This window comes from Chiloscyllium punctatum, chromosome 7, assembly GCF_047496795.1.
Source record: "Chiloscyllium punctatum isolate Juve2018m chromosome 7, sChiPun1.3, whole genome shotgun sequence".
Classification (NCBI taxonomy): Eukaryota; Metazoa; Chordata; class Chondrichthyes; order Orectolobiformes; family Hemiscylliidae; genus Chiloscyllium; species Chiloscyllium punctatum.
In genome coordinates this window covers 115,489,562-115,516,882 of record NC_092745.1, presented here as the reverse complement: position 1 = coordinate 115,516,882, position 27,321 = coordinate 115,489,562, and the positions used below count along the sequence as shown (strand labels likewise).

The 27,321-nt window shown below is 39.7% G+C and overlaps 1 protein-coding gene across 6 annotated transcripts in view; it reads right to left on the bottom strand.

The window, feature by feature from the left end:
* The window catches only part of LOC140480072 (ecotropic viral integration site 5 protein homolog), a 266,405-nt gene that overhangs the window by 16,171 nt on the left and 222,913 nt on the right, over window positions 1-27,321 (bottom strand). For 5 of the 6 annotated variants that reach the window (XM_072574674.1, XM_072574677.1, XM_072574678.1 and 2 more), the window contains one exon: window positions 25,455-25,550. The exons of the other annotated variant lie outside the window; for it this stretch is intronic. In XM_072574674.1, the coding sequence (XP_072430775.1) occupies window positions 25,455-25,550 (96 nt within the window). The remainder of the gene's footprint in view (window positions 1-25,454; window positions 25,551-27,321) is intronic. 6 annotated transcript variants of the gene reach the window in all.

Below are 27,321 nucleotides of genomic sequence, written 5' to 3'. Positions count from 1 at the left end.
AAATAACCTGAAACCAGAAGGTTTCCAGTGAATCAGAACAGGAAACCAGAATAAAGCTAACTTCGGTAGGTCATGACTTCTCGATTACTGTAAAATAGAAAATCATGATTTGAATCCTCTGCTTATCTGTGCTGAGTCTGGCATCACATAAAAGGTTAAGTGATTTAAGCTCAAGCTGAAGAAACTTTCAGAAACTTAACCACATAGTTCTTTCTTTGACATTAACCTGTTCATGACCTTGATTTGCTGTCTGAAAGATGAACAAGAGCAAGTTGAAAAAAAGCGTGTTTTAACTTCTCATTAATTTGGGATACCCAATGATTCCACCAGTCATTGACAAATAAAACTAGGGAATGACGTTACCATATAGGCATGTATCATTATTTCTGAAATGCATAAGTTCCCTACATTTAGAGATCACACAAATATGTAGGAAAGTGTAACATGACCACAATTTTGCAACATGAAATTCAGTTTATTATTAAAAGTTTAGCATCATAACATACTTCTTTGGTATTAAGACTATTTCTTAACTACAAACATAGCTAGATTTTATTTGGCTTGGTGTTAAATACTAGCCAAAAACACTGTTGAAATCTTGCTTCCACATATAACTTCCAGACTGAGGTTTTATAACAGATATATCCTCAAAACTGCAAAAAATCCAAATCCCATTCAGATTTTTGTTTTAAATTCAAAATTTCACTGTGAAATGTGCAGATGACAAAGCTTAAAGATACAGCAAGCATGAAGAAGGTGGCAACAGACTTCAGAAGGATACTTGCAGAAACATGGCAAGTAAAATTTAATGTCTCGGAATGTGGGATTTGACATCGTAGCAAGGAGGAGATGGGGGAATGTGAACTAAATGTTACAATTTTAAAAAGTGATGTAGGAACTGACAGATTAGAAGAAATCTTTGAAGCTGGACAGGTTTAGGTAGTTAAGAGTAAAATGTGGGATTCTTGGCTTTGATAAAAGGAATAGTGTACAAAAACAAGGAAGTTTGGTGAAATCTTAAAAAAAAATTGCTAAGGCGTCAAATGGTCTTGCATGTCTCTGTTTCTATTTATCCAAACACAGTCACTGTACCTTCAGGTTAGACCACCATTCCTTCCTTCCTTGGAACATTACTTTTGGGGCTCTGCAAGTCGCTGTCCTTAGAAAGGTTATAGGTAAGGAAATGCTGTAGTCCCATCAGTGGCAAAGGGTGAATATTCATATACATATGGATGATATCTCTGCATCACCTCTCCATAACTCCCTCAGCTGTCTGTCATCAGACTGCTTGACTGATGACAAATATTGGATAAATCACAACTTCCTCCAATTTAAGGTCTTTAAAATGAAAGCCACAGCCTTCGGTTCTGCCACAAAATCTGCTCCTCTGCCACTACTTCCTGCCACTGATTACCTGTAATCTTGGGCATCCTGTTTGAGCCTGAGATAAGTACTAAAGCCTACATTCTAACCAGTGCCAAGTCCCATCTCTGTAAAACCGCTAGTCTTTTCTACAGACCCTGCTGCTATTGAAGCCCTTATGCTTACTTCGGAATCTGACTACACCTATGCTCGCTTTACTGATCACCCCTGCTCAACCCTACAACGGTTTAATTTAAACAGCATTCTGTTACTTAGATCACGACTCCCTGGATGACCTACATTTTAGGCTTGAATATATTCAAGGCAGAGTGAGAGACAGATGTGTGTCAAGTGAGTTGAGAATTACAAGGGGGAAAGGTGAGTTTAGATCACAAATCAGCCATGGCCTTATGAAACAGCAAAGCAGACGGAGGGGCCCAACAGTTTACTCCTGCTCCTACTTATGAATTACACTGACACTTAGTCCTCTTCAGTGTTACATGAAATCCACACCATCCTCCTCAACTTCATTCAAGATCATGCCTTCTTTCTGCAAGACCTTCCAACCTTGTGCCTCTCCCAAATGTTCAGTTCCTGAATTTGGCTTGTTGAACATCACTTCCTCATCTTCAATCCACAACTGGCTACATGATCTTTTATGTCTTCAATTTTACTCTTTGAAATTCCATATCAAAATCAATCCATTTTGAAAAGAAAGTCTTGAGCGTCTTTTCCTTGGTAACCCTGCCCAATCTGTCCTTGCCAAATGACTTGTTTACCTTGCACTGACTTGTGCAGCACCTTATAATGTTTTCCACATTAGAAATGCACAATATAATTGCAAATTATTATTGATATTGCATGAAGAAAAAATATGAAAATAAACCACCAGATTTAAATTTCCACCAGATGGAAATAACTGTTACTTCCTGTAGGAATAATTCCTGTTTACCAACTTCTACAATTTCAAGTGGGCCCCATATGACAGTCAACATCACAGCACATTATCAGTTACTGCTCGTGCAGTGGGAACGTGATAAAATGACATGTATTTTGAATAGCAGCAATTGCTGAGATGTTAGAAAATTCCCCTTATAAAAATACTATTCATTATGAATGCTGGAATTGGTTTAATCAATTGCTGCGTATAAACTGAATAAAAAGCCCACAAATACAGTGCTATTAATATTTACCCGTTGGGCACCATTCACTTGGAATAGTTAAGTAAAGGAATAATTCTGAAATGGGAGAAAGTGAGGACTGCAGATGCTGGAGATCAGAGCTTAAAAATGTGTTGCTGGAAAAGCACAGGAGGTCAGGCAGCATCAAAGGAACAGGAGAATCAACGTTTCGGGCATAAGCCCTTCTTCAGGAATGAGGAGGGTGTGCCAAGCAGGCTAAAATAAAAGGTAGGGAGGAGGGACTTGGGGGAGGGGTGCTGGGCATATGACAGGTGGAAGGAGGCTAAGGTGAGGGTGAGGCCGGAGGGAGGTTTGGGGCGGAGAGGTCGGGAAGAATATTGCAGGTCAAGAAGGCGGTGCTGAGTCTGAGGGTTGGGACTGAGAAAAGGTGGGGGAGGGGAAATGAGAAAGCTGGAGAAATCTGAATTCATCCCTTTGGTTGGAGGGTTCCTAGGCGGAAGATGAAGTGCTCTTCCTCCAGATGTCGTGTTGCCATGGTCTGGCGATGGACGAGGCCAAGGACCTGCATGTCCTTGGCAGAGTGGGAGGGGGAGTTAAAGTGTTCAGCTACGGGGCGGTTGGGTTGGTTGGTGAAGGTGTCCCAGAGGTGTTCTCTGAAACATTCTGCAAGTTGCCGGCCTGTCTCCCCAATGTATAGGAGGCCACATCGGGTGCAGCGGATGCAGTAAATGATATGTGTGGAGGTGCAGGTGAATTTCTGACGGATATGGAAGGACCCCTTGGGGCCTTGGAGGGAAGTGAGGGGGAGGTGTGGGCGCAAGTTTTGTCAGAAATTCACGAGGGATGAATGCCGATTTCTCCAGCTTTCTCATTTCCCCTCCCCCCAACCTTTTCTTAGTCCCAACCCTCAGACTCAGCACCGCCTTCTTGACCTGCAATCTTCTTCCCGACCTCTCCACCCCCACCCTCTCTCCGGCCTATCACCCTCACCGTAGCCACCTTCCACCTATCGTAATCCCAGCACCCCTCCCCCAAGTCCCTCCTCCCTACCTTTTATCTTAGCCTGCTTGGTACATCCTCCTCATTCCTGAAGAAGGGCTTATGCCTGAAACGCTGATTCTCCTGTTCCTTTAATGATTCTGAAATACCAGTTTTGAGTTATAAAGATCATCATTTGTGTTTAATATCTGAAATGCAACACAAAACCAACCACAAAACTATGTCATGCTTGTCTGTCTATACACCACTCAATTGGTAAAGGCATGAGTGTCAGGGCAAGAGTTAATTTAATTGAAATGTTGACTTTTTTTGCCTAGGCCTCAGAACCATATGCTATTGTTGCACTGACATGTAAAGGAAATTTGTACTGTGCTTGTTCTGTGTTGTATACACTGGAAGAGGTAATAAGGGCTCATGTATTCAGGCTTAAAAACCACATGACCCTTGTGAATGCTATCTTATCGCATCACAGGTTCCTTAGGCTGACCACAACCACTTAAATCAGACTAAACCAGCGAGGTGACTCGGGATTTTTGACACGTACCAACAATCTGATAGAACATTTGGTCACCAATCAGCTTATAAACCTCTGCTGCACCGAGTGCAAATCTGATCACCACTCCTTCAGGCAACTGCACTTACAAGATAGGTTAACATGAAACACACAAAATGAAGATTTACTGTTACATTCTTTCAGGTCAAAACAAAATGTTTGGGCTTCTTTAGCCATGAAATGTTAAATAAGAGTTGGGGCTAATTCAGTGAGAAGGGGGGTGATAAGTGTATGGAATAAGCTGCCAGTGAGAAACATAACGTTATGTAGTTATGACTCAGAACTACCAGTAAACATCAAGAATGCAGCAGCTCACTATTTATCCAGACCTGGCAATGATACTAAATTAATAATCTTGTCAGGAGACTATATTTTGACTTTCTGGATTTACTGGTGAAATACTCAATTTGTTGAGCCTAGGTTCACCTCCATCAGGACCCACACAAAGTCTCGAACTGAAGTGGTTGTACTGTAGTTGTACATAGCTGAAAATGTGTTGCTGGAAAAGCTCATGCCCGAAACATCAATTCTCCTGCTCCTTGGATGCTGCCTGACCTGCTGCGCTTTTCCAGCAACACATTTTCAGCTCTGATCTCCAGCATCTACAGTCCTCACTTTCTCCTTGTAGCTGTACATAGTCCAATAGACTGGACACTAAATGTTTCGGCCTTTTGTTTCATTATTAAGTCCGCACAAGTATTACAATGGACAACTATCAATATCAAAAGTATATAACTGAATCTAGCCACCAACATGACGCAAGCAACATTTTCTGTTCTATCACACGCCAAACTGTTTGTGATATCATTCTCAAACAATGAAATTTATTTAGCACAAAGATAAAATCAAATTCTTTATGAAAAGTAGTTTTAAATGGAAGTGTGGATATTGGTTTAATATTTTAACTACTGCACTAGCAGCCATAAAATGCATATTATGCACCTCCCATTACTTACATTATGATCAATTCCCAGATCTACCTCAATAATCTTATTACTGTTGTTCACCTTTGACAAAAGTGCATGACCAACCCTCTTTTTTTAAAAAAATAGAGTGAATTCCTTTCTTCAGTTTATCCGCTCATCTCAAAAACAGAGCTCTTCAACAAAGAGGGATTATTGCCTCCAATGTCTATTCTTTCTCTCTGACCCCCATCCACATAGTCTGTCATTCAGCTTAGACTGCCCTTCTGATTTTACTTCATCTTTGAGACCTCCCTCTTCTGCCTGAATCCTCTTCCCATTGTACTACTTACCATCAAATTATACACCTGGTGCTTTGCTGCTATAAAGTATAGTTTTCTGTTCGGTCATCCCAATTCCCTTCAAAACTGTTGTCATCTTCCCTAAAACCCCATGTCTTGCTAACTACCACACGATTTCCAGCATTTCTTTGCTCTCAAGGGTCACTGAGCATGCAATTGCCTCTTTGTGCCAATATCTCTTACTCTTTCACTGTATCCTAACAGTCTTAAATCAAAGTCACAAAAAAATGCTTCAGGCTGTTTTCCCTGGAGCGTTGGAGACTGAGGGGTGACCTTATAGAGGTTTATAAAATTATGAGGGACATGGATACGATAAATAGACTTTTCCCTGGGGTCGGCGAGTCCAGAAGTAGAGAGCATAGGTTTAGGGTGAGAGGGGAAAGATATAAAAGAGACTTAAGGGGCAACTTTTTCACGCAGAGGGTGATAAGTGTATGGAATAAGCTGCCAGAGGAAGTGGTGGAGGCTGGTACAATTGCAACATTTAAAAGGCATTTGGATGGGTATATGAATAGGAAGGGTTTGGAGGGATATGGGCTGGGTGCTGACAGGTGGGACTAGATTGGGTTGGGATATCTGGTCGGCATGGACGGGTTAGACCGAAGGGTCTGTTTCCATGCTGTGCATCTCTATGACACTCTTTGCAATCGTGACTATGGTGCAGCATTCAAAGTGGCTGACAACATAAACTTTCTCAAAAGGCTTTGTTATTGTAACTCTGCAGGACAACCACTGCAAGGTTTCACTTTTACTTCCATGAATGTAGCTCATATGCTTACAGCAATGAGAAGTAGAGTAGAATAACTTTATTTGTTGTTTCCACCATATACAGCTGGGACAATAAAAACAAGACCGTGTTCCTCGTGAGAACACAGACACACGAGAGTACAGACATAACATAGGGCTGCATAAAGTGCATAGAGAAGTGCAAAATATGCACAACAGCACAGGAATTCCTGACCAGACAAGACAATAGGCTCAGTGGTGGACAAATTACAATATAACAATGAATGATCATTAATAAAACATTGTTTTAACAGCAATTTAAAAAGTAGTCTGAAAATTGCAAATGGAATAGACTATGATCATACAGTGTTAAGGAGCCTGATGGTTTGGGGGAAGAAACTATTCATTCCATTTCCATTACTCTTTCCAATACCAACCTTTGTTTCTTGAGTTCCCCCAAGGATTTGTCCTTGAGCCTTCCTCTACACATTACTTTTCAGTGTCATTATCACAGAAATTAAATTCCCAGATGACATAAAGCTCTACTCCTCCACCACCTCTCTCAAATCTGCAAAGGCCTTTGTGTTGACAGGCTACTTATTTGACCACTATTTCTGGATGCCATCATTTCCTACAGCTAAACATGAAGACATTTTTGCTTCACTTGACAAAAACTATTCCTCTGCTATACTGATCCTGCTCCCCAAACTGACCAATATTCTGACTGGCAGTTTATAGACATTGTGTCCAATTTCCTTCAGAACCCATATCTTCTCAAGCACCAAATCTGCTTATTTATTGCCATGCAATATCAAACTGTTGTCTCTCAAGTCTTTACACATGCTTTGTGATCCATAAATTCAATAACCTCACATCCTCTAAACTCTTAACTTGTCCAAGGCTCCACAGCAGGAACCCAGCCCACTTCCATTCAACAATCACTCCTATCAGAACTCTTACATTAGTGCCTCAACCATTGAGTCATCATAGTCACTAATGCCCTCACACCACTTTCACTGACCTCATGTTACCCCCATCTCAGAACATTTGGTTCCTTATTCCAATCTTCTGTGCTTTCATTTCCCAAGCCAATGGCTGCCTGATCTATGGTATTCACTTCAAATGTCTATTCACCTCTCTATCCTGCTATAGATTTTGTCAAAATCTATTTCAAGTAAACCTTTTGTCACCACTCCGTTTTGGATCAGCATTTATTTTTTGTATAATTTATTTTCATATTTATGATGTAGCAGTACAAAACTTCAGTTAAGCTACATTTCGAATACTGTGTGCTGTTCTGCTCAATACACTATGGGAAAGATGGTTTTGGAGAGGGTGGAAGAGAGATTTACCAGGATGTTGCCTGGACTGGATTGTATTAGCTATAAGGAGAGGTTGGACAAACTTGAAGTGCTTTTGCTGGAGCACTGGAGGGTGACCTTGTGTTGCACTGTTCTATGCTCTCTAAGCTTACCTTGGGAAATGTTTGAGTTATATTTAAGATTCTACATAAATAACATTTTGTTGTATTTGTACAATATGAACAGGTAAATATCAAAGTACAATAATCTCCTATTTCCATGACAGAAAAGCCACAAGTGAGCTGTGTAGATGGTCACCACCACAGAAATATGTTTTTTAAAAATCATATTGTATACATAGCAAAGATTAAAAATATTGCTAAACTCTCCTGTTGTGGGGTTTGAAGCACTGAAGGTAGGGAGTAAGAATGAAGGGCCAATGCCCCTAACTATGATACTTCCAGGATTGAAAATGTGGGCATGCAAGTCATCACGAGTGCTTAAATGATTGTTATTTAATATCCAGAGGCTGTAGGAGGAGGAGAATTCAGAGGGATGCATGGAATTAAAGTTTTGAGATCTGAAATTGATTTATGTTTAGAGATAGTGCAATAAATCTGAATTTCAATCTGGCCATAACAAATTAGATAACTATCTCTTAGTGAAATAAACAAACACCTCACGACCCTACAGTTCACCTTAATCCAAGAGCAACAGATAAGGTAAAAGAAAAATTCAACTTTAGCCTTAATCAGTTGTTGTGTCCCAAATGGAGATAAGCTGATTCTCCTTACGGATTTCAATGTCAGAATAGGAAGCGACACAAACCTCTGGAAAGACCTGATTGACAAGGAAGTCACAGGGAAAATAAATACCAGAATCCCCTTCTTGATAAAAGGTCTAGAACATGATCATTTTATAAAAACACCCTATTTTTTTTCCAAAATACAAAAGCAAGACTTCATGGCAACATTCTCACTCTAGACTTTGACGCTCGCTTGACTGCATCATTAGATGAAAAGGATAACAAGGATCTTTGCATCGCCCAAACCATGATAGGAACTGAGAACTGCTGAAACCAACATTACTTAGTCTGGCCTACTACTCCATCAGTTTAGCACAAAACTGGCTGTGGAGCTGCTGCAGCAGGAAAATCAATGTTGAAGGACTCAAAAACTGCTGTGAAGAAAGATCTGTTCAGTCAGCTCCTCTGAATCAACCTGGTGATGTCTAATGAACTGGAACCACAGTGCATGGTCTGCCCCAAGTCTATCAAAAATAGCACGTCCATGGAGACTTGCCTTCTCTTCCTGGAACATTCCTGACTGGCTTGGCTGGAAGAGCCAGGAGATCTGGGAGCTATTAAATCAAAAATACAAGACATTCCTGAACTGGGAGCACCTCCCAAATCAGAGGGAAAGATAGCCTAAAGACAAATGAAGGCATAGATCCAATTAGAAAATGATAATCTAAAGAACAGGTTTGGATACACAATCCATCAACTGACAGCCACAGCCCTCAGTATTATCATGACTGATTCTTCAATGCAGTTAAGATCCAGCATCCAATGATTACTCCACAGAGTTAAGTAAGAGTGGCTCTGACTACCGCTCATTGATAAGTCGGCACACATTGGAAGGAACACTCCAAGGGTCTCTTCAACTCAGACCAAGTCCTTGATGTGGGTGCCCTCAAACTCAGTCCAAAGAATACAAACTGCGACCATCTCAGCACAATCCAGCATGACAGGAAGCTGTGAAAGTTATCCTACAGCAGGGAATTAACAAGGTGGAATCCTTGTTGACATACTGAAATACAGCATATCTCCAAATCAGGAAGACAGAGAGAATTTCAGAGGATTTCCAAAACACCAAAGGTGTGACAATCTTCAAAAGAAATAAGACCAATAATGGCATTGCTCTTGCCCACCACAGGGAACACTATGACAAGAATCTTCTTCAATCATTTCACTTCAGTGGCTGAAGAGCTCCTCTCAGAGTCTTGATGTCTATTCTGCCTGTCAAGAGACACAGTGGACATGATCCTCTCAGCAAGACAAATCGAAGAAAAATGTAGAAAGCAGTAATGAGCATCATAATTGGCCTTCTTTGACCTCACAGAGGCCTTTGATTGTCAACTGAGAGGGATGATTAATCATCCTATTCAAATCTGGTCCCAAGACCCTTGAAATCTTCAAGGTCAAACATGGGCAAAGAAACCTCCTGCTGATCATCACCTGTCAACTGATGAATCAGTACTAGAACATAGAACATAGAACATAAAAGAATACAGCGCAGTACAGGCCCTTCAGCCCTCGATGTTGCGCCGATCAAAGCCCACCTAACCTACACTAACCTACTCTTCAACTTGAAGGATACACCAGAATGGCATGTGCATAGCATATACTCTGGGTTGTGTACTTCAATGTCCGCCACAAAGAGTAGCTCTGAAGCACCACTACAGACATAGTAGGTTGCCCTAAAAGATATAACTGTTAAACTGATTCATCAGCAGGATGGGGAGAGAAGCAAAGAACAGGAAAAACATACTTGATCTTGTCCTCACCAAAATGCTTGTCATAGACATGTTTGTCCATGACAGTAGTGGAAGGAGTGATCACTGCAGAGTCATTGTGCAGGCAAAGTCCCATCTTCACATTGAAGACATCCTCCATTGTGTGTTGTGTGGCATTACTACTGTGCTAAATGGGACAGACTTAGAACAGATCTAGCAACTCCAAAGCAGGGAGCAGTAATGACCATCATAATTGGCTTTCTTTGACCTCAACTATCAGAGAGGGATAATTAGTAATCCTATTCAAATCTGGTCCCAAGACCCTTGAAATCTTCAAGGTCAAACATGGGCAAATAAACCTCCTGCTGATCATCACCATTGGTGATGTAGACAATCAGTAGCAACAGCATTGTATTTAACCACAGTCTGCACTGCCAAGCAAAAGCATTTGTATTCCAGTGACTCCTTAGAGTCATAGAGATGTACAGCATGGAAACAGATCCTTCAGTCCAACTCGCCCATGTCAACCAGATATTGTAAATTTATCTAGTCCCAATTGCCAGCATTTGGCTCATAACCCTCTAAACCCTCCGTATTCATATAACCCTCCCGGTACCTTTCAAATGTTGTAACTGTACCAGCCTCCACCACTTCCCCCAGCAGCGCATTCTATACACGCACCACCCTTTGTGTGAAAATGTTGCCCCTTAGGTCCCTTATAAATCTTTTCCCCCTCACCTAAAACGTATGCACTCTCATTTTGGACTCCCCGACCCTGGGGAAAAGACCTCGTCTATTTATCCTATCCATGCTCCTTATGATTTTATAAACCTCTAAGATCACCCTCCAGCCTCTGACTAAATAGCTCCAGCCTATTTAGTCTCTCCCTAAAGCTTAAACCCTCTAACCCTGGCAAGATCCCTGTAAATCTTTTCTGAACCCTTTCAAGTTTCACAAACTTCCTTCCAATAGGAGGAAGACCAGAATTATACACTGTATTTAAGTGGTCTAACTGACGCCCTGTACAGCTGCAACATGACCTCCCAACTCCTATACTCAATGCACTGACCAATAAATACAAGCATACCAATGCTTTCTTCACTATCCTATCCTATCTATCTGCAACTCCACTTTCAAGGAACTATAAACCTACACTCTAAGGTCTCTTTGTTAAGCAACATCCCGCTGAACCTTACCATTAAGTATATTAAGTCCTGCCCTGATTTGTCTTTCCAAAAGGCAGCACCTCACATTCATCTAAATTGTCGAAGTCTTTGCTGCAGGGTCTCATGTTTAGAACAAATGAAGACAGAATTGGATCCTTACACAATTCCACCTTCTGACAGAAAATCCTGACACTCACCTCCAAGACTTGAGGAAAAATAATTTTAACTTAGTCAAGATACATGTGGAGCATTATGAGGGCTTGGAGCCGGGGACTCTTGGCCAACTTTTTTAGAGGGTGAGGTGTGTAACAAAATGTCTGAACAGGATGAGGAAAAGTATCTTCAGAAGGTGCTTCCAGCATTTCAGAATAACAAGCAGCTTTCAGATGGTGTTGTGACCTTGTTCACCTCAAGTCAAGAACAATGTTTTCAAAAAACACATGGAACCAAACTTAGATAGGCTTTTGTAATGTAAAATGTGGGAACAATATGACCAATAGTTACGATTTTCTAACTGTATTTCCTTGATCATATCTTTTTCAAAGTATCAGGTGGTAGATTTTAAGTAAATTACACAAACAAGATTCCTAGCTTTTAATATGAGGTGCTAAAGATGATACCGAAAACTCCGCCCTGTGTAGATGCTAGAGAATTTATTTCCAGCATGTATACTGCTGCTTTGGCACATCACTTTTAATTTTTCCATATCACTTTTAAATAGTATCATAATTTATAAACATCTGGATTATTACATTTTTCTTGTAAATAAGCAATCAATTGATTGAATGCATTCGAGAAAAAAATGCAAGAAAAAACTGGTGTCAAATAAATTGGAGCTACTCAGATGCTCTTGTGGAAAGGAATTTAAATATTTAGCATGTGTGTAGTTTACAGATAATATGAAATAGAATTGTTTCGGACTTGGATCATGCCACTTGTGCTCTCATAACCTTCAATATTTAACACAGTCATGAAAGACAGCCACTCCTATGTAGACAAACCTTTGGAGCTGTATGCGATAAAGAATCTACTTTATATTAAGACATATTGCTAAGAGGCAGCCTTGTTTCCTGTTGGGTGTTGTAAGACTGGCAGTTTCAAAAATTCAATTTCTTTCTGCATGTAAACTCGACAGGACATGTCTGAAATATGCCAAGTATGCGGATTGTTGGGTTCTAAATCAATGGGAGTATGTACTAAATACCCAGTAACATTTCTTAAATCAATGCCAGGGCCTGAAGGTAGCTTGTGGTCTGCCACTAAACTTGCTTAACATACTATATTGATTGGCTCAGGGCCAGTGGCTTCACTGACCATCATTTGAATATCCTTACTCTTCCACAATCTAGGTAGCACACACCAGTCTTACAACACCCAACAGGAAGCAAAAGCTTCTTCGTGGTAATATGTCTTAACATATTTTGTTCATCTAGAGCTCCAAAAGCTTGTCCTCATAGGACTGTGTGACTTTCATATTTTTCTGTGGAAAATATTGAAGATTTATGTGAGCAGAATTCAAAAAAATGAAAATCCTACATTTATAACAACTAAGTCACAATTTTTGGTAGGCATATAAAACATCATTTCCTAGAGTATACACTGTTTTGAAACAGATTTTACATTAAAATTCTAACTATAGTTTTCACAATGAAATTGCAGCGAAAAATTAATTAGAGATAAATAAGAAATACAAACAAAAACATAGAAAATAGGAGCATGGGTAGGCCATTTCGCTCTGAGCTGTCCCATCATTCCATATGATCACGATTGATCATCAAACTCAGTCTCCTGTTCCCGCTTTCACCCTATACCCCTTGATCCCTTTAGCCCCAAGATCTATATCGATCTCCTTTTCAAAAACATTCAATGTTTTCTGTGGCAGAGAAAGCCACATGTTTAACAACTTCTGGGTGAAGACATTTCTTCTCATTTCAGTCCTAAATGGCCTACCCTGTATCCTCAGAACATTCATACAATAGTATGAAAAGCAACAGTGCTGAAATCTGTAGCTGTCAGGTGGGTCACAAAGTGTTGTAGAGTAATGAGCACATGGAATATTTAAAACAAAAGTATAATCCATAACAACTTTCAGGTTCCTGCACTGGACCCTGACTGAGGCACACTTTGTGTTGTGTCATAATAGAGAGCAAGCAACTGTAAAAGGGAAGCACCAAAGTGTGAAATTATGGTACATTTTAAAAAAAGAAACATTTAGTTTTTTTATTCGATTAATATATGACATTGTAACATATAACATTGTAATATATGACATTAAATGATCATTGCGTTACCATGCAAAGAAAATGGAGTACCAGTCTAATGTAAGAAAAGAACTTGCACCTTCTTTAGGCAATCTATTAAGGCGTAAAACCAACAGGGCTGCTGATTTAAATTTGTTTCCCCTCATTAGAAGTTGACTGTTAGCCGGTTGTGGTCAACATTTCACGTAGAGCACATCCCTATCTTCAGGAAGATGAATCTGCAACTTTGCTTCTCTTTGTTTTCCACGAATATTTGGAGAAGTAAAATCACAGATTGCCTTGCTGATAGCAAAAGGGCCACGCCAGGGTCATTCTGTCTTAACTATCCAACAATACATCAGTATTTCAATTTCCTGATAAGCCTATGTTACAAGAACAATAGCACTCAATCAAGCTTCACTTTTCTACTGAGTTACAGGTTAAAGGATACGAACATTACAAATGCCTTCAACAACTGAGTTTTATGAATGTTATGAAAAGCATTCTTTAAATTTCCACACACACAAACTGACTGCTATCTATCAAATTTTTCACATTTCCTACTGTGAAAAAAATAAACAACTCAACTAGAGTCACCACAGTTAGGATACTTGAGACGAACTGAAATAATTGGTGTCTACCTTCAATGTGGCCTCTATTAGAGGGAGTTCCTCCAATTGACATTTTTAATTTATTGCTCATAGAAAGTCAATAGGCAAAGTTTGGTTAAAAAATGGCAATTGATACTTACATTACAATGACCTCCTAATAGATGAATCAAGTTGTCATGGCCATTATAGTATACTTATAACCTGCAGATTGTGAATAGAACTGCAATTGCGATGAGTTGAATTCAAATAACCTGAAACTCTGGTGTAGTGAAGCTGTCAGCCACCCCTGCTGGCAAAATAGGAAATCCAACAGAAGCATGTCAGCAACAAGATGAATTTCAGATAATTCTGAATTAGCTGAATTTGTACATGGTTATGATTCTGTCAATCAAGTGGAATGTAGTATGGCCATGCAAGAGCAAAACCACAGGCAAGGCATCATTTTATATTGAGAACCTTCTGTAAAATCCTTCTTCAGACTTGTGCCCCAAACGTTGATTCTCCTGCTCCTCGGATGCTGCCTGGCCTGCTGTGTTTTTCCAGCACCACATTTTTCAACTCTGGTTTCCAGCATCTGCAGTCCTCACTTTCTCCTAACCTTCTCTAAAAGGACATTCAAACTTGCAAGTATGGCTCAACCAACAGGGCTGCTGATCTAAATTTCTTTTTGTTTTCCTGATTAGGAATCAACTATTAGCCAGTTGCGGTCAACATTTCACAGAGATCAAAAGAGAGCTATCACTTGGAGATAAAGTGAAGGTGATACAGCAAGTGGAAAACTATGACTGAAGCTAAAAGTGAACAACACTACGAGTCAATGCCAAAGTTGACCAATCATTCTGAAGAACAAAGTGAACATCTTGAAACAGTTTGACAAGTAGACTTGCTTTCCATCAAGATAGAGGTTAAGTATGGCTATCTAGACAGATGAAGCAACTCTATTAACATGGCTCATGGCAGCTCAAGTATAGGATTTTTCCCACTTCTTGTTCAAACCTACAGAAGAGAGAGTCACCCTGGTAAAGAGGCTGGGCCACAGAATTTGCCTGCAGCAGTTGTTGGATTGCTGGATCAATTCAAGACAAATCAAGTCATTACAATATAAGCAGCAAGGATGTGGCTGTTACTGGAGCAATGACAGATAAGTTGCTGCAAAATTGTCCATGCCTTGTTTAGGCATGCACCCAGAAACATTTTCACCCAGTGCATTTAATTGGACTGATAAAAATTATTCAGTGAAAAATGATCTAATAGTTAAAGATGAAATGTGCTGCAATGAAAGTCTAAGAAGCCATAATGCGATGTGAATGACAGGATACTACCCATGGGGTACAATAAAACCATCTGGAGAGCCTACAGCATTTGAGTCATGGATCAGAAGACCAGACAAAATGTATTAATGGAAGCAAAGGAAGATTTTCCTCAGTACAGACAACTGCCTCATTCATCCATTCAGACATTGTTGGGCTCAAGAGTATCAAACTAATGTTATCACCAGATATCATGGCCAAACTCCAGCCAATGAATTTGGGGCAATTAGGAACTTGAAAACCAACTACCAACGGCAACTCATCTCTCAGGTTACTGAGGTCATCACTAAGAAGTTGAACAGCTGTTCTAGAGGCTATGCTCATAAATAAGGTGGAATGGAAAAATGTGATGTAAGTCATATTTGTCAACTGATTCCACTACATCAGGTTCAAAAGGGTATTAACTTTGCAAGATACTGAGAGTAGAGGAAGGGCAGATTGAGGCCAAGTGAATGATGCCGAGGTGTTTCTCACTTGGCTGTGGGAGGTTGGTATGGAAATTCCAGCAGATAACCATGGAAACTTATGCTGAGGCAGATGACACCACATGCAGCACAACAAAGCTGACAGAGGAGGCGGTCATAGATGTAGCACACTCTAACGAAAAAGCCTGATGACTCCGAAGAGCCCAAAGAATACCCTTCCAGCTCTCACCTACCTGTTTCTTGAGATAGAGCCACAAAGGCATAGAGATGCTCCAGGAATTCTCATTGCAGCACCAACACGTGGAAAACACATTAAACATGGTAGACAACAACATAGTTGAAGGCAAGATGTGAAGCAGAAAAAGGTCACAGTTTTTCTGAAGCAAACTCGCAACATTTTTCAACGTCTTCTACTTTACAAGATCGGATCATTGAAAGATGTAAGCAACTGAAAAATAAAGACTTTTTCACACATTTACCATGTTACTCTGTTTTAATTTTTTAACAGAGCACGTTTACAGGTAAGTTGATTTAAATGCAGCCCTTCCTCCATTAACCTGAAACTCTACTTCACACAAATTTGATGGTGGGTCCCTGCAATCAACTTTGTGTGACTTTTTTTGTAAATTACCAATTTCTGGCAGGCAGGTTAAACTAAAAGACAGGAAAATGATGACTTCCACATGCATAGGTTGCCAAAAACAGGTCAGCAAAAATAACAATTGATCACAAAATTCAGGTGTGCTTTTTTAAATTGTATAATCTCAAAGGCATTGCTCTCTCATAGAATTACATAGAAATTACAATATTAAAAGGAGCCTTTAGCCCAACCAGCCTGTGCTACAAGCAGTGGTGTTAATTTCATTTCCTTATTCTGTATTCATATTTTCTATAATCATTCATTCTATTCTTATACATAGATACAGTCTCTCCATAAATCACTAGGTCCTGAAATATATCCCATATACTCTCAAATCTTGATTTTAAAAATTCTTAAGTGTCTTCTATTAAATCCTAAATTGGTGCACCCTTATTGCAAATTCTTCAATTACTGAAGTTGGTTTTTATCTATTGTTATTGTGTCACTTTTATTATATCATCCTGCAGAGAAATACAGATCAACTCAAACAGTTTGAGATTATGCTTCACCAGAACAAATAGTTTAAATTATATTTATCCATCCTGTCCCCAAACGCCTTTCAATTCCTTGTACTTCATGAAACTAATCTTCAACATAGTTTCTGTCATAGCCACTAACTCTGGAAGAGAATTTCACTATAACATTGATGCTCCTACTCTCTGTTCCAAATTACTTGCATCTTGTACCAGTTAGCCTTTATTCTTGATCCCTCAGCTTCTGGAAAAATAACTACTTGTGTTTATTATTACATGTCCTTTACAATGTTGTATTACTTGAAACCTGTGCAGTTCCAGCAAAAAAAGCCTATTTAGCATGTATAACCCAGTAGGTGCAAGAAGTACTTTTGTAAAAACCTCATTACCATGCCCATAATGCAGTTCAAAACTGCATGCTATTTCAATTGAATCTTAAGGTTTTTTTCTTTAAAACAGAAAATAGCTTTTTAAGCACATTTCTCTAGTTCCATTGATCTTCTAAATAGTTAAATTTATCTTGCATATTGGTGCAATCTAATTGCGTGGCATGAATATTTCTAGCCACTTGTCAGTCCAAATCCCTCATACTATCCAGACCTTGCTGCATTTGGAAATGAACTGCTTCAGCATGAGGAATCATTAATGGTGCTGAACACTGTGCAATAAGTGAACATCCAGTAAGTTCAAGGGAGACAGGCTACAGTGGACAATGGAAACACAAAGTAAGATTGCTTTTATGATGCTAATAGGTTTCAATGAAGAGATGAAGTGCAGTTAAGAGATCACAGGAAGAGGTCCAGGTGGAGGGGGGATATTGTAGACAGGTGTAAAAGGGTCCATAAAGTGATGAAATTAGTCCTGTCCAAAGACAAAAGTGACAGAAGAATAGTTCAATGTCATGCCATGTCTGAAATTCTTTGAGATAAAACTGAATGCCTTTGCTGAGTTGGAATCACTTCTGTGTCGCTGTTGCATCTGCTCCAATAACATGATCTTCTACAGGGGGCACCCTCACCACCTATTCCACTTGTTCCCCCTCCCCCTTTGTCAGCAGCATTAAAACCATCATTTTCCAGCCTCCTTCAGAGGAGTCTTTGATTTGATTTATTATTGTCACATACACATAAATACAGTGAAAAGTTTTGTTTCATGTGCCGTACAGGCAGGTCATAACATACAAAGACACAAGTATCATAGGGTGGCTGAACAGAGCAAGGAATACAAAGTTACGGCTGCAGAGGAGGTGTACAAAAGATCAAGCACTGGCTTGAAACATGAACTGTTTCTTTCTCCACAGATGCAACCAGACTTACTGAATTTCTTCAGCATTTTCTATTTTCATTTAGTCCGATGCTGTGCTTGGTTTGAAGCGTGCAATTTACAAAACTTAATCCATCTGCTCTATTCGGTTACATATCCGGAATAAGTGACTGCACTATAAACACTACTGTACTTACTTGAAACATGCCCACATCATAAAATCAAATGAGCACTAGCAGTTGTCAGCACAATTAATAATGCCATTAAGTATTTAATAAATCTCACTTACTAAGTTTATGAAATTGAAGACCAGCTTCTTGTGCATGGTTTCAATTTTGGTGCACCTTTATCCACAATGAACAGTGTGTAGTGCTGGAAAAGCACAGCAGATCAAGCAGCATCCGAGGAGCAGGAAAATTGACGTTTTGGGCATAAGCCCTTTATCAGGAAACTGGCTTATGCCCGAAACATCGATTTCTCCTGCTCCTCAGATGCCGCCTAATTTGCTGTGCTTTTACAACACTACACTCTTGACTCTGATCTCCAGCATCTGCAGTCCTCACTTTCTCCCACAATGTACAGAAGAGACATATGTTGAGTTTAAACTTCTGTACTCCCAGCTATTCTACCACAAACCTGCCGAGATACTGAATCCTTGAAAGTGTGTCCAGCTGACCTAGAGCATCCACAGTGGGATTTGAAATGACCTGTCAAATTTTCACACGCTATTAAATGTCTATTCAACCAGGACATACACACCTGCAGACCCAACAAAAGGATGGGAGTAGTCATCCATAACAAGTATATGAATGGACTTCTCATATATATCTCTGCACCTTCAACAAAATGTATGCTTTTCTTGATGACGACTTCAACTTTGCATCTGTTGGACCTGCCTTGCAGCATGACCAGTCAGTCTTGCCCGAAAGTTTAACACACCAACCAGTACCATGTGTTTTTCATCTATACATCTCTCCTCTGCCATCATTAAAAATCACATTGTCTTTTGCTCTGGACACCCTCCTCCATCAGTTCTACTTGTTCCTCCATCCCCTTGCCAATAGCACAAAAACCATCACTTCCAGTCCCTCCGGTTCTGACTAAGAGTCACACTAGGTTCAAAATGTTAATTTAATAGCTCTCTCGACAGATGCTGTCAGACTGCAGAGTTTCTCTAGCACTCTATTTTTATTTTTCAACCATCATCTTATTTGTTTCTTATGACTCCAACTTTTCTCCTGGATTCCCATTGCCTCTAGTTTGATTAGGGTTCCTTGATGCCACATTTAGTCAAATAGTTCCTTTGTGTATCATGTCACATTTTCTGAATATTATGAAATTCAACTCTTATCCATTTTGAGGTCAGAACATAAGTGGCCCTGGAAGAACCCAAGCTGAGTATCAGTGAGCAGGTTGTTGCTAAGTAAATGCTGCTTGATAGAACCGTTGATGACCCGTTCCATCACTCTACTCATGACTGAGAGTTGACTGATCAAGGTGCCAACTAGTTGGGTTGGATTTTTCTGTTTGTTGTGTACAGAATTGTTCACATTGTCAGACAGGTGCCAGAGTTGTGGCTGCACTGGAATACCTTGGCTAAGAGGGCAGCAAGTTTTGGAGCATACATCCTCAGCTCTGTTGAAGATTGTGTTGGAGTACAATTCTGCTGCTGCTGATGGTTCACAGTATTTCATGGATGCCCAGTCTTGAGTTGCTAGATTTATTCAAAGTCTATTCAATTTAGCATGGTGGTAATGTCACAACATGATGGAGGGTATCTTCAATGTAAAGGCTGGACTTAGTTTTCACAAGGACTATGCAATGTTCACTCCAACTGATACTTTCATGGACAGGCTATAGTTGTGGAAGGCAGATTGATGACGATGAGATCAAGTATCTTTTTCCCTATTGTTATTTGTCTCACCACTTGCCACAGACCCAGTCAAGCAACTATATAATTTCAGATTCTGACAGCTTGATCAATGGTGCTGCTGAGCTGACAGTGAAGGCTCCCATCCAGAGTACATTATGCACTCTTGCCACCTTAAGTGCTTCCTCCACGTGATATTCAAGATGGAGGGTTATTGACACATCAGCCAGGATGGCACAGTACATGTCCCAGGAGTCTACACTGAGAACTCCCAGGAAGGAGAAGAAACCTGAGTCAGCAGTCCATCCAAAAGCCTGTGATATTGCAGCTCTTGAAAGAACCATCCAGGCACAGAGTGGCCTTCACAGGCACCCACATACTCAACACAACCCAACAAATATCCATGATTTGTTTTTGATTTGATCTGATTATTGTCACATGTACTGAGATACAGCGAAAAGTATTGTTTTGCGCACTAACCAGACCAATCATACATTACCTAAGTATGTCAGGGTAATAGAACAGAATGCAGAACAGTATTACAACTGCAGAGAAGGTGCAGAGATATATATGAGAAGTCCATTCATAAGTCTGATAACAGCAGGGAATCTGTTGGCATATCTTTTCAAACTTTTGTAAGTTGAATCTTTTGGTACCTGTTTCCAAACGTTTGTATCTTTTGCCAATGGAAGAGGGTGGTAAAGAGGATAACTGGGGTGGGAAGGGTCTTTGATTACATTGCCTGCTTTCCCAAGACAATGGAAGGAAGGCTGATTTTTGTGACAGATGGGGCTATGTCCACAACTCTGTGATTTCTTGTAGTCTTGGGTCAAGTAGTTGCCATACTAATCTGTAATACATCTGGACAGGATTCTTTCTATGGTGCATCTATAAAAATTGTTAAGAGTTATTGTGGATATGGTGAATTTCCTTAGCTTTCTGAGGAAGTAGAGGTGTTGATGAGCTTTCTTGACTGTAGCGTCAAGATGAATGGACCAGGACAGATTATTGGTGATACATATTCCTTGGAATTTGAAGCTCTTGACTACCTCCACCTCAGCCCCACTGATACAAACAGGGACCTGCTCTCCGCTCCACCTCCTTAATTTGATGACCAGTTCCTTCATTTTGCTGATATTGAGGGAGGGATTGTCGTCTTTGCACAATGCCACTAAGGCCTCTCTCTCTTTCCGGTGCTTATCTCATCACTTGAGATCTGACCAACTACGGTGGTGTCATCAGTAAATTTGTAAATGGAGTTAGAGCTGAATTTGGCCACACAGACATGATTGTATAAGGAGTATAATAAGATGGAGCACTGGTGTTGAGGAGAAGCTGCTGTCGCTTATCCTTACAGATTACAGTATGTGGGTCAGGAAATTGAGGATCCAGTTGCAGAGGGAGGAGCAGAGTCCTAGGTATTGGAGTTTGGAGATGAGTTTGATTGAAATAATAGTGTTGATGTTGGAGCCAAAGTCAATTGGTATCCTTGTTATCCAGATGATCCAGGGTTGAGTACAGGGCCAGGGAGATGGTGTCTGCCATGGATTAATGTGACAGAAAACAAGTTATAGTGGATCATGATAATCTGGGAAGCTGGAGTTGATGTGTGCCATTGCTAACCTCTTAGATGAAACGGTCACTTTTGCTTTGAAGGGTGAGCAACAAGATTTTTATGGACAGCACGGTGGCACAATGGGCGGCACGGTGGCACAGTGGCTAGCACTGCTGCCTCACAGCGCCAGAGACCCGGGTTCAATTCCTGCCTCAGAGTGTGGAGTTTGCACATTCTCCCAGTGTCTGGGTGGGCTTCCTCCGGGTGCTCCGGTTTCCTCCCACAATCCAAAAATGTGCAGGTTAGGTGAATTGGCGAGGCTAAATTGCCTGCAGTGTTAGGTGAAAGTGTAAATGTAGGGGAATGGGTCTGGGTGGTTTGCGCTTCAGCGGGTCAGTGTGGACTTGTTGGGCCGAAGGGCCTGTTTCCACACTATAAGTAATCTAATCTAATCCTCAATCAGTATCCTGTTCCTGCCTTATCTCCACCACCCTTGATTCCACTATCCTTGAGAGCTCTATCCAACTCTTTCTTAAACGAATCCAGAGACTGGGCCTCCACTGCCTTCTGGGGCAGAGCATTCCACACACCCACTACTCTCTGGGTGAAGAACTTTCTCCTCATCTCTGTCCTAAATGGCCTACCACTTATTTTTAAGCTGTGTCCTCTGGTTCGGGACTCACCCATCAGCGGAAACATGTTCCCTGCCTCCAGAGTGTCCAATCCTTTAATAATCTTATACGTCTTAATCAGATCCCCTCTCAGTCTTCTAAACTCAAGGGTATACAAACCCAGTCGCTCCAGTCTTTCAACATAAGATAGTCCCACCATTCCAGGAATTGACCTCGTGAACCTACGCTGCACTCCCTCAATAGCCAGAATGTCTTTCCTCAAATTTGGAGACCAGAACTGCACACAATATTCCAGGTGCGGTCTCGCCAGGGCCCTGTACAGCTGCAGAAGACATATTATAAGAGTCTGAGTAAGACAAATACCTGAAATATTGACCTGCTGAACTTGAGCACCAAGGTTTACTGAAAGATTAAGACCTTAAATAACTTGAAAGTCTTAACCTTTCAACTTTGTATTATCTTTAACTGTTAAAAACATTTTAATTACAAAGTGGAACAAGCTGTAATTTTGACTAACATTGGCAAAGATGTTTTACACATTTTTAACTCTTTCATATAGTCTTTTGATAACATTAAATCAGGGAATATTCCACAACTAACTGAAAATAAATACTTATAAATATGACCTTGAATTTCTTCTATCAATTGCGCGGCCAAATAGTAAAGTAATATTGTAGGACACAGTCTTGTAACTGTGACTTCAGGTATTTTGAGCTTTTGATCTTGATTAAGCCTTTAGGGGCAACCATTGTCACAGGATAGTATTATTTCAGAATAAACAGATGGTAACGATTTACCTTTGTGACCATGTGTAAAACTGTCCATGGCTGCATAAATTGCCCCAACCTGATTCTCCTCCGCATTTCCCAAGTAGCTTTCAGCTAAAATTGTAGTCAGTTAGATACATAGATCAGTGAGTCTTGACCACAAATGGAAAATGAAAACACGAGCAGCAGCTCATCAACAAAGCTTACAAAAACAAGGCCTCCTGAGACTGTTCAGTGAGTTGTTGCCAAGCCATTGCAAACCATGTGATCTCAGGTTTAACTGATTAATGCTTAGTTAGTCATATTGAACTAATGCAAAAGTTACAATGGTCAAGACAATGCTGCCCCAAGGGCAAAGTACAGAGGTAGAAAATGCAGCAAAATGAAATTCCCTACTATTACTGCCATCCAGTGACTGATGGAGGTGAATGTGTGGGCATCAAGTGAGGGGGGACCTGAATTCAATTGTGATACCTTCCACAACCTACTCTGCCTGTCAATCTACTTAGCTTGGTTCACATAAGTCAGAGGGTGACCATTATGGGACTATAAATTATTAAAGTAAGTCAGTTAATACAGGAGGGGGAAGATGAGAAAACACAACAAAATAACTGGCAAAAACAACACACTGCTAACAAGTCTGCCCACTTTGACTGAAAAACCTTTGACCAAAAGTAGATGTTTGTGATTGGTACCAAAGATAAATTGCTAGCTTGACTTGTCATTTATAATTTCACTACAAAATTGGCATGATATGGTCAAAAAGATATTGGGGTCCTTGGTTTATAAATCGAGATGAAGAGTGGCACAGAAAAATAGTTTTGTTAAATGTTTACTGCTTAGGATCTCAGCTGGAATGTTGCATCTCCAATTCTAAGCATCATTGTTAAGGAAGGATGCAATAGTCTTGAAGATGGCAACCAGGCTGGAGAAGCTGGAACTGCTCTCCATAGTGGGGGTTAAGGGAAGATTTAATAAAAGTGCTCAAATTCATGAATGGGTTTGATGATACAAAGAAGGAGAAACCTATTTCTAAAATGCAGAGTAATATTGATGAAATATTGGCAAAAGAGGCAGAGCTCAGAAGTGACAATTTTAAGAAAGGAATTAGACAAATATTTGAAAGGAAAAATTTGCAAGGCCTTGGAAAAACAGCAAAGCAGTAGAGCTAATCAGATAATACTTTCACAGAGTTGACACAGGCATGCAAGCTGCATGGTTTCCAATGTTGCAATATTTTATGGTTCGAAATTCAAAATTATAAAACAAACAATGCACAGTCAATAATGAGAAATTATCAATACTTGGCATTTGTGCAACAAATTTGCATCACAATGCATCATGGATTAAAATATATGTCCTGGATCTTTGCAGCTTGCTTGCCCCAACTTGGGTGCACAACATGGGTGAAGATAATGGATTGCTCAATACCTCCCATGGAAAGAGTAATTAAAAATAAATAGATGAATGACCATGCTCATTGGCCAATTTCATGGCTCCACAAGTAGAGATCAAGGAGGAAACTATCTGCCCACTTTTGCAATTACACTTAGTTGTGAATAGCAAAACCCAAACCAGATAAATATCATGTTAACATAAATACAGAATGGCTGAAGGATTGAAGCCAGATAACTAAACCAAAGACTAGAAAAGATTGGTTGAGATGCTCGATTATCACCTCTCGGCTAGGGCAAGGATAGTCAAGTTTTTTTAAATTGGCCTTAAAATCATAGAAGGAAAATTATCTATGGTGGCCACTATGATTACTCTTCAGCTACCCCCACTAGAAACACATGCATTAACATTTGTTGAATGGATGGGGTGGGGGAGGAGGATGGAAACAGTTTCAGCAGTATCAACAATCTCCATTACATGGCTGAAAAGTCTGATAACACTATCATTCAAAGCTTACAGATGTGAGAAACATCTTGAGGGGGGTATAGGATGGAGGTTGCCTAATGCCTATGAATCACATCCCAGCAAAAAATAAACTCCTTCAGGACAGCTTGGAAGGAGCAACGCTTGTTGAGAACATTTGCAACAAGATACATCTCATTTAAAACAACTTACTTGGTTTCCCATCAAAATAATCTATACTTCAATTCAACTTCTATTCACTGGCTAGTGCAGGATCATTTTTAGACATAGGATTGAATGTGTAAATTCTCTTTTCACACAAATTCAATTCATTCTCCTTTTAACTATAATTTAGTGACATCTGGTAATCCTGCTCTGCTGTCTAAAAGTGTCTTAATTATGAAAAGTCACACAACTTGAAGTAAAATTTAAAACAAAGGAATTATGGCCAATGGAATTAGCATGTAGCAAATGTTGCTGAAGTGGCAACCAATTTTAAATTGATACTGCAACTATGACAATGAAAATGACAGGAATGATAAATAAACAAAATACATCTACTGGAGTACGTTGAACACAATGGAAAAATGGGGAAAGGAAGATAAGATGAGGAATGTTGCTATCTCATGAAGATGTATGTGAGTAAACTCACAGAAGAAAGTTGCACTAGCAGATTTACATCAGAACCAGCTGCAGTTTCCAGAAGGCAAAATTTGTTATAAGAAAAAAAAATGTGTTACAGATAATGCAAAAGATTAACAGAAACTTAGATTTTATCACTTACCTCATTTTTCAGTTCATCTATCTGATCCTTTAGTTCTCGAATATATTGGGTGGAGTCTGAGTTGTTAAGTTGGCCTTTAACTTTACCCTCTTCTTTCTGAAATGGAGAAGAAAAACATACTACACATATGCCTACATTTCTGTTAAATAAAAAAAACTATTTCATAAAAATCAACAAATAATTTTTCAAGTTGAACCTGTAACTTTTCCATAAAAGATTGGTTAACTTGGAAACAAGTAGCATGATATTGATTAGACTAATTCACAACATAGAAGACTAAAATGGAACAAATTGAAAATTGTTCTGCCGTACTTGGACTACAAAGCTGTCTAAATTGAAACATCTCATTTGTCATCATAATGAACATAACAAAATATTGTTTGTACCCCCTCAGTGAAGCACATTCACCAACTTTGTGTGTGAGCTCGGTGCAACAGTTGTATTTCACACTACAAAAAAAGCGCAGACACTCCTTACAAGGTCAGAACTGGTTCAATTTTTAAAAATTCTAAATTGCCAACATTTTATAATTAGCACAGTATGCTGTAATCTGCAAATGGAACTGAAATGGTGCGTTATGCCAGAGGTAGTGATATTGCCTTTTGAGATATATCAAAAGTAAATCCTTAAAATATATTCAAAATTAATTTGAGACAATAGGTTGATTAAGATATTACCAATGATTGTGCTGTAATGAAATATATATTAATGACCAAACTTTTCCTGTACATTGCACTTTGTGCTTTTATTCTTTTTCCATGTACAGCAAAGTTGAAAGCACCAAGTGTGGAAACAATTTGTAAAATTGCATGTTGTGCATATGTGCATAGGCTTTGAAAAACTTAATAAAAATATTTAGCTTTTTAATGGTCTCAATGTTTTTACTTTTAGTATCGCTTACTCAGAATTCTTGCAATCCAGTCTCAAAAGACTTGCAAAAATTCACACTGCCAGAAAATGACTCCTCAGAGACTGGCAGCCATTTTGAAGGTGCTCTAGATATTGCTAATTCCAACAAATTCCTCTTCTTTACCCATGTTTTCAGGTGGGAATTCAGTGGGAAAGAGGAACCTCTGCAAGACTGGGAGCATTGAAATTTATCTGTGAAGTACCTTCTCTATATCAGAAGACCATTAGCACAAAGGTACAAAATTGGTATCTCAGCTGTTAGGATAGCTAGTTTGCAGTGATACTAATGCGCAGTTCATAAAGCTCTCTTACAGGACTGGGAGAAAGTAAATTCTGCTACATAGCTGCTATTCCTCTTGAAATATTACAAGGAACTTTTCAACCTTACAAAATCATTTACTCGAGATAACAAGACAACACTGATAAGGCTACATTTTGAGTTCTGCGTACAATGCTGGTCACCCTGCTACAGGAAGGATGTTACTGAACTGAAAAAAAGAGTACAAAAAAGATTTACAACATGTTACTGAAACTGGAAGATTTAAGTCATAAGGAGAGGCTGGATATGTTGGGACTTTTTTTCTTGGAGCATAGGAGACTTAGTGGTAACATTTTGAGGTTTATAAAATCATGAGGGACATAGATAAGGTGAATAGCCAAGGTCTTTTCCCCAGTATAAAGGAGTCCAAATAGGTTTAAGGTGAGAGCGAAAAGATTTAAAAAGGACCTGAGAGGTAACCTTTTCACACAGAGGATGGTACATATGTGGAACGAGCTGCCAGAGGAAGTGGTAAAGGCAAGTATAAATTCAACATTTAAAAGACATTTGGTCAGGTACAATGATAGGAAAGGTTTAGAGGGGCATGGGCCAAATGTAGGCAAATGGGACTAGTTCAGTTTAGGAAACCTGGTCAGCATGGACTCGTTGGGCTGAAGGGCCTGTCTTCATGCTCTATGA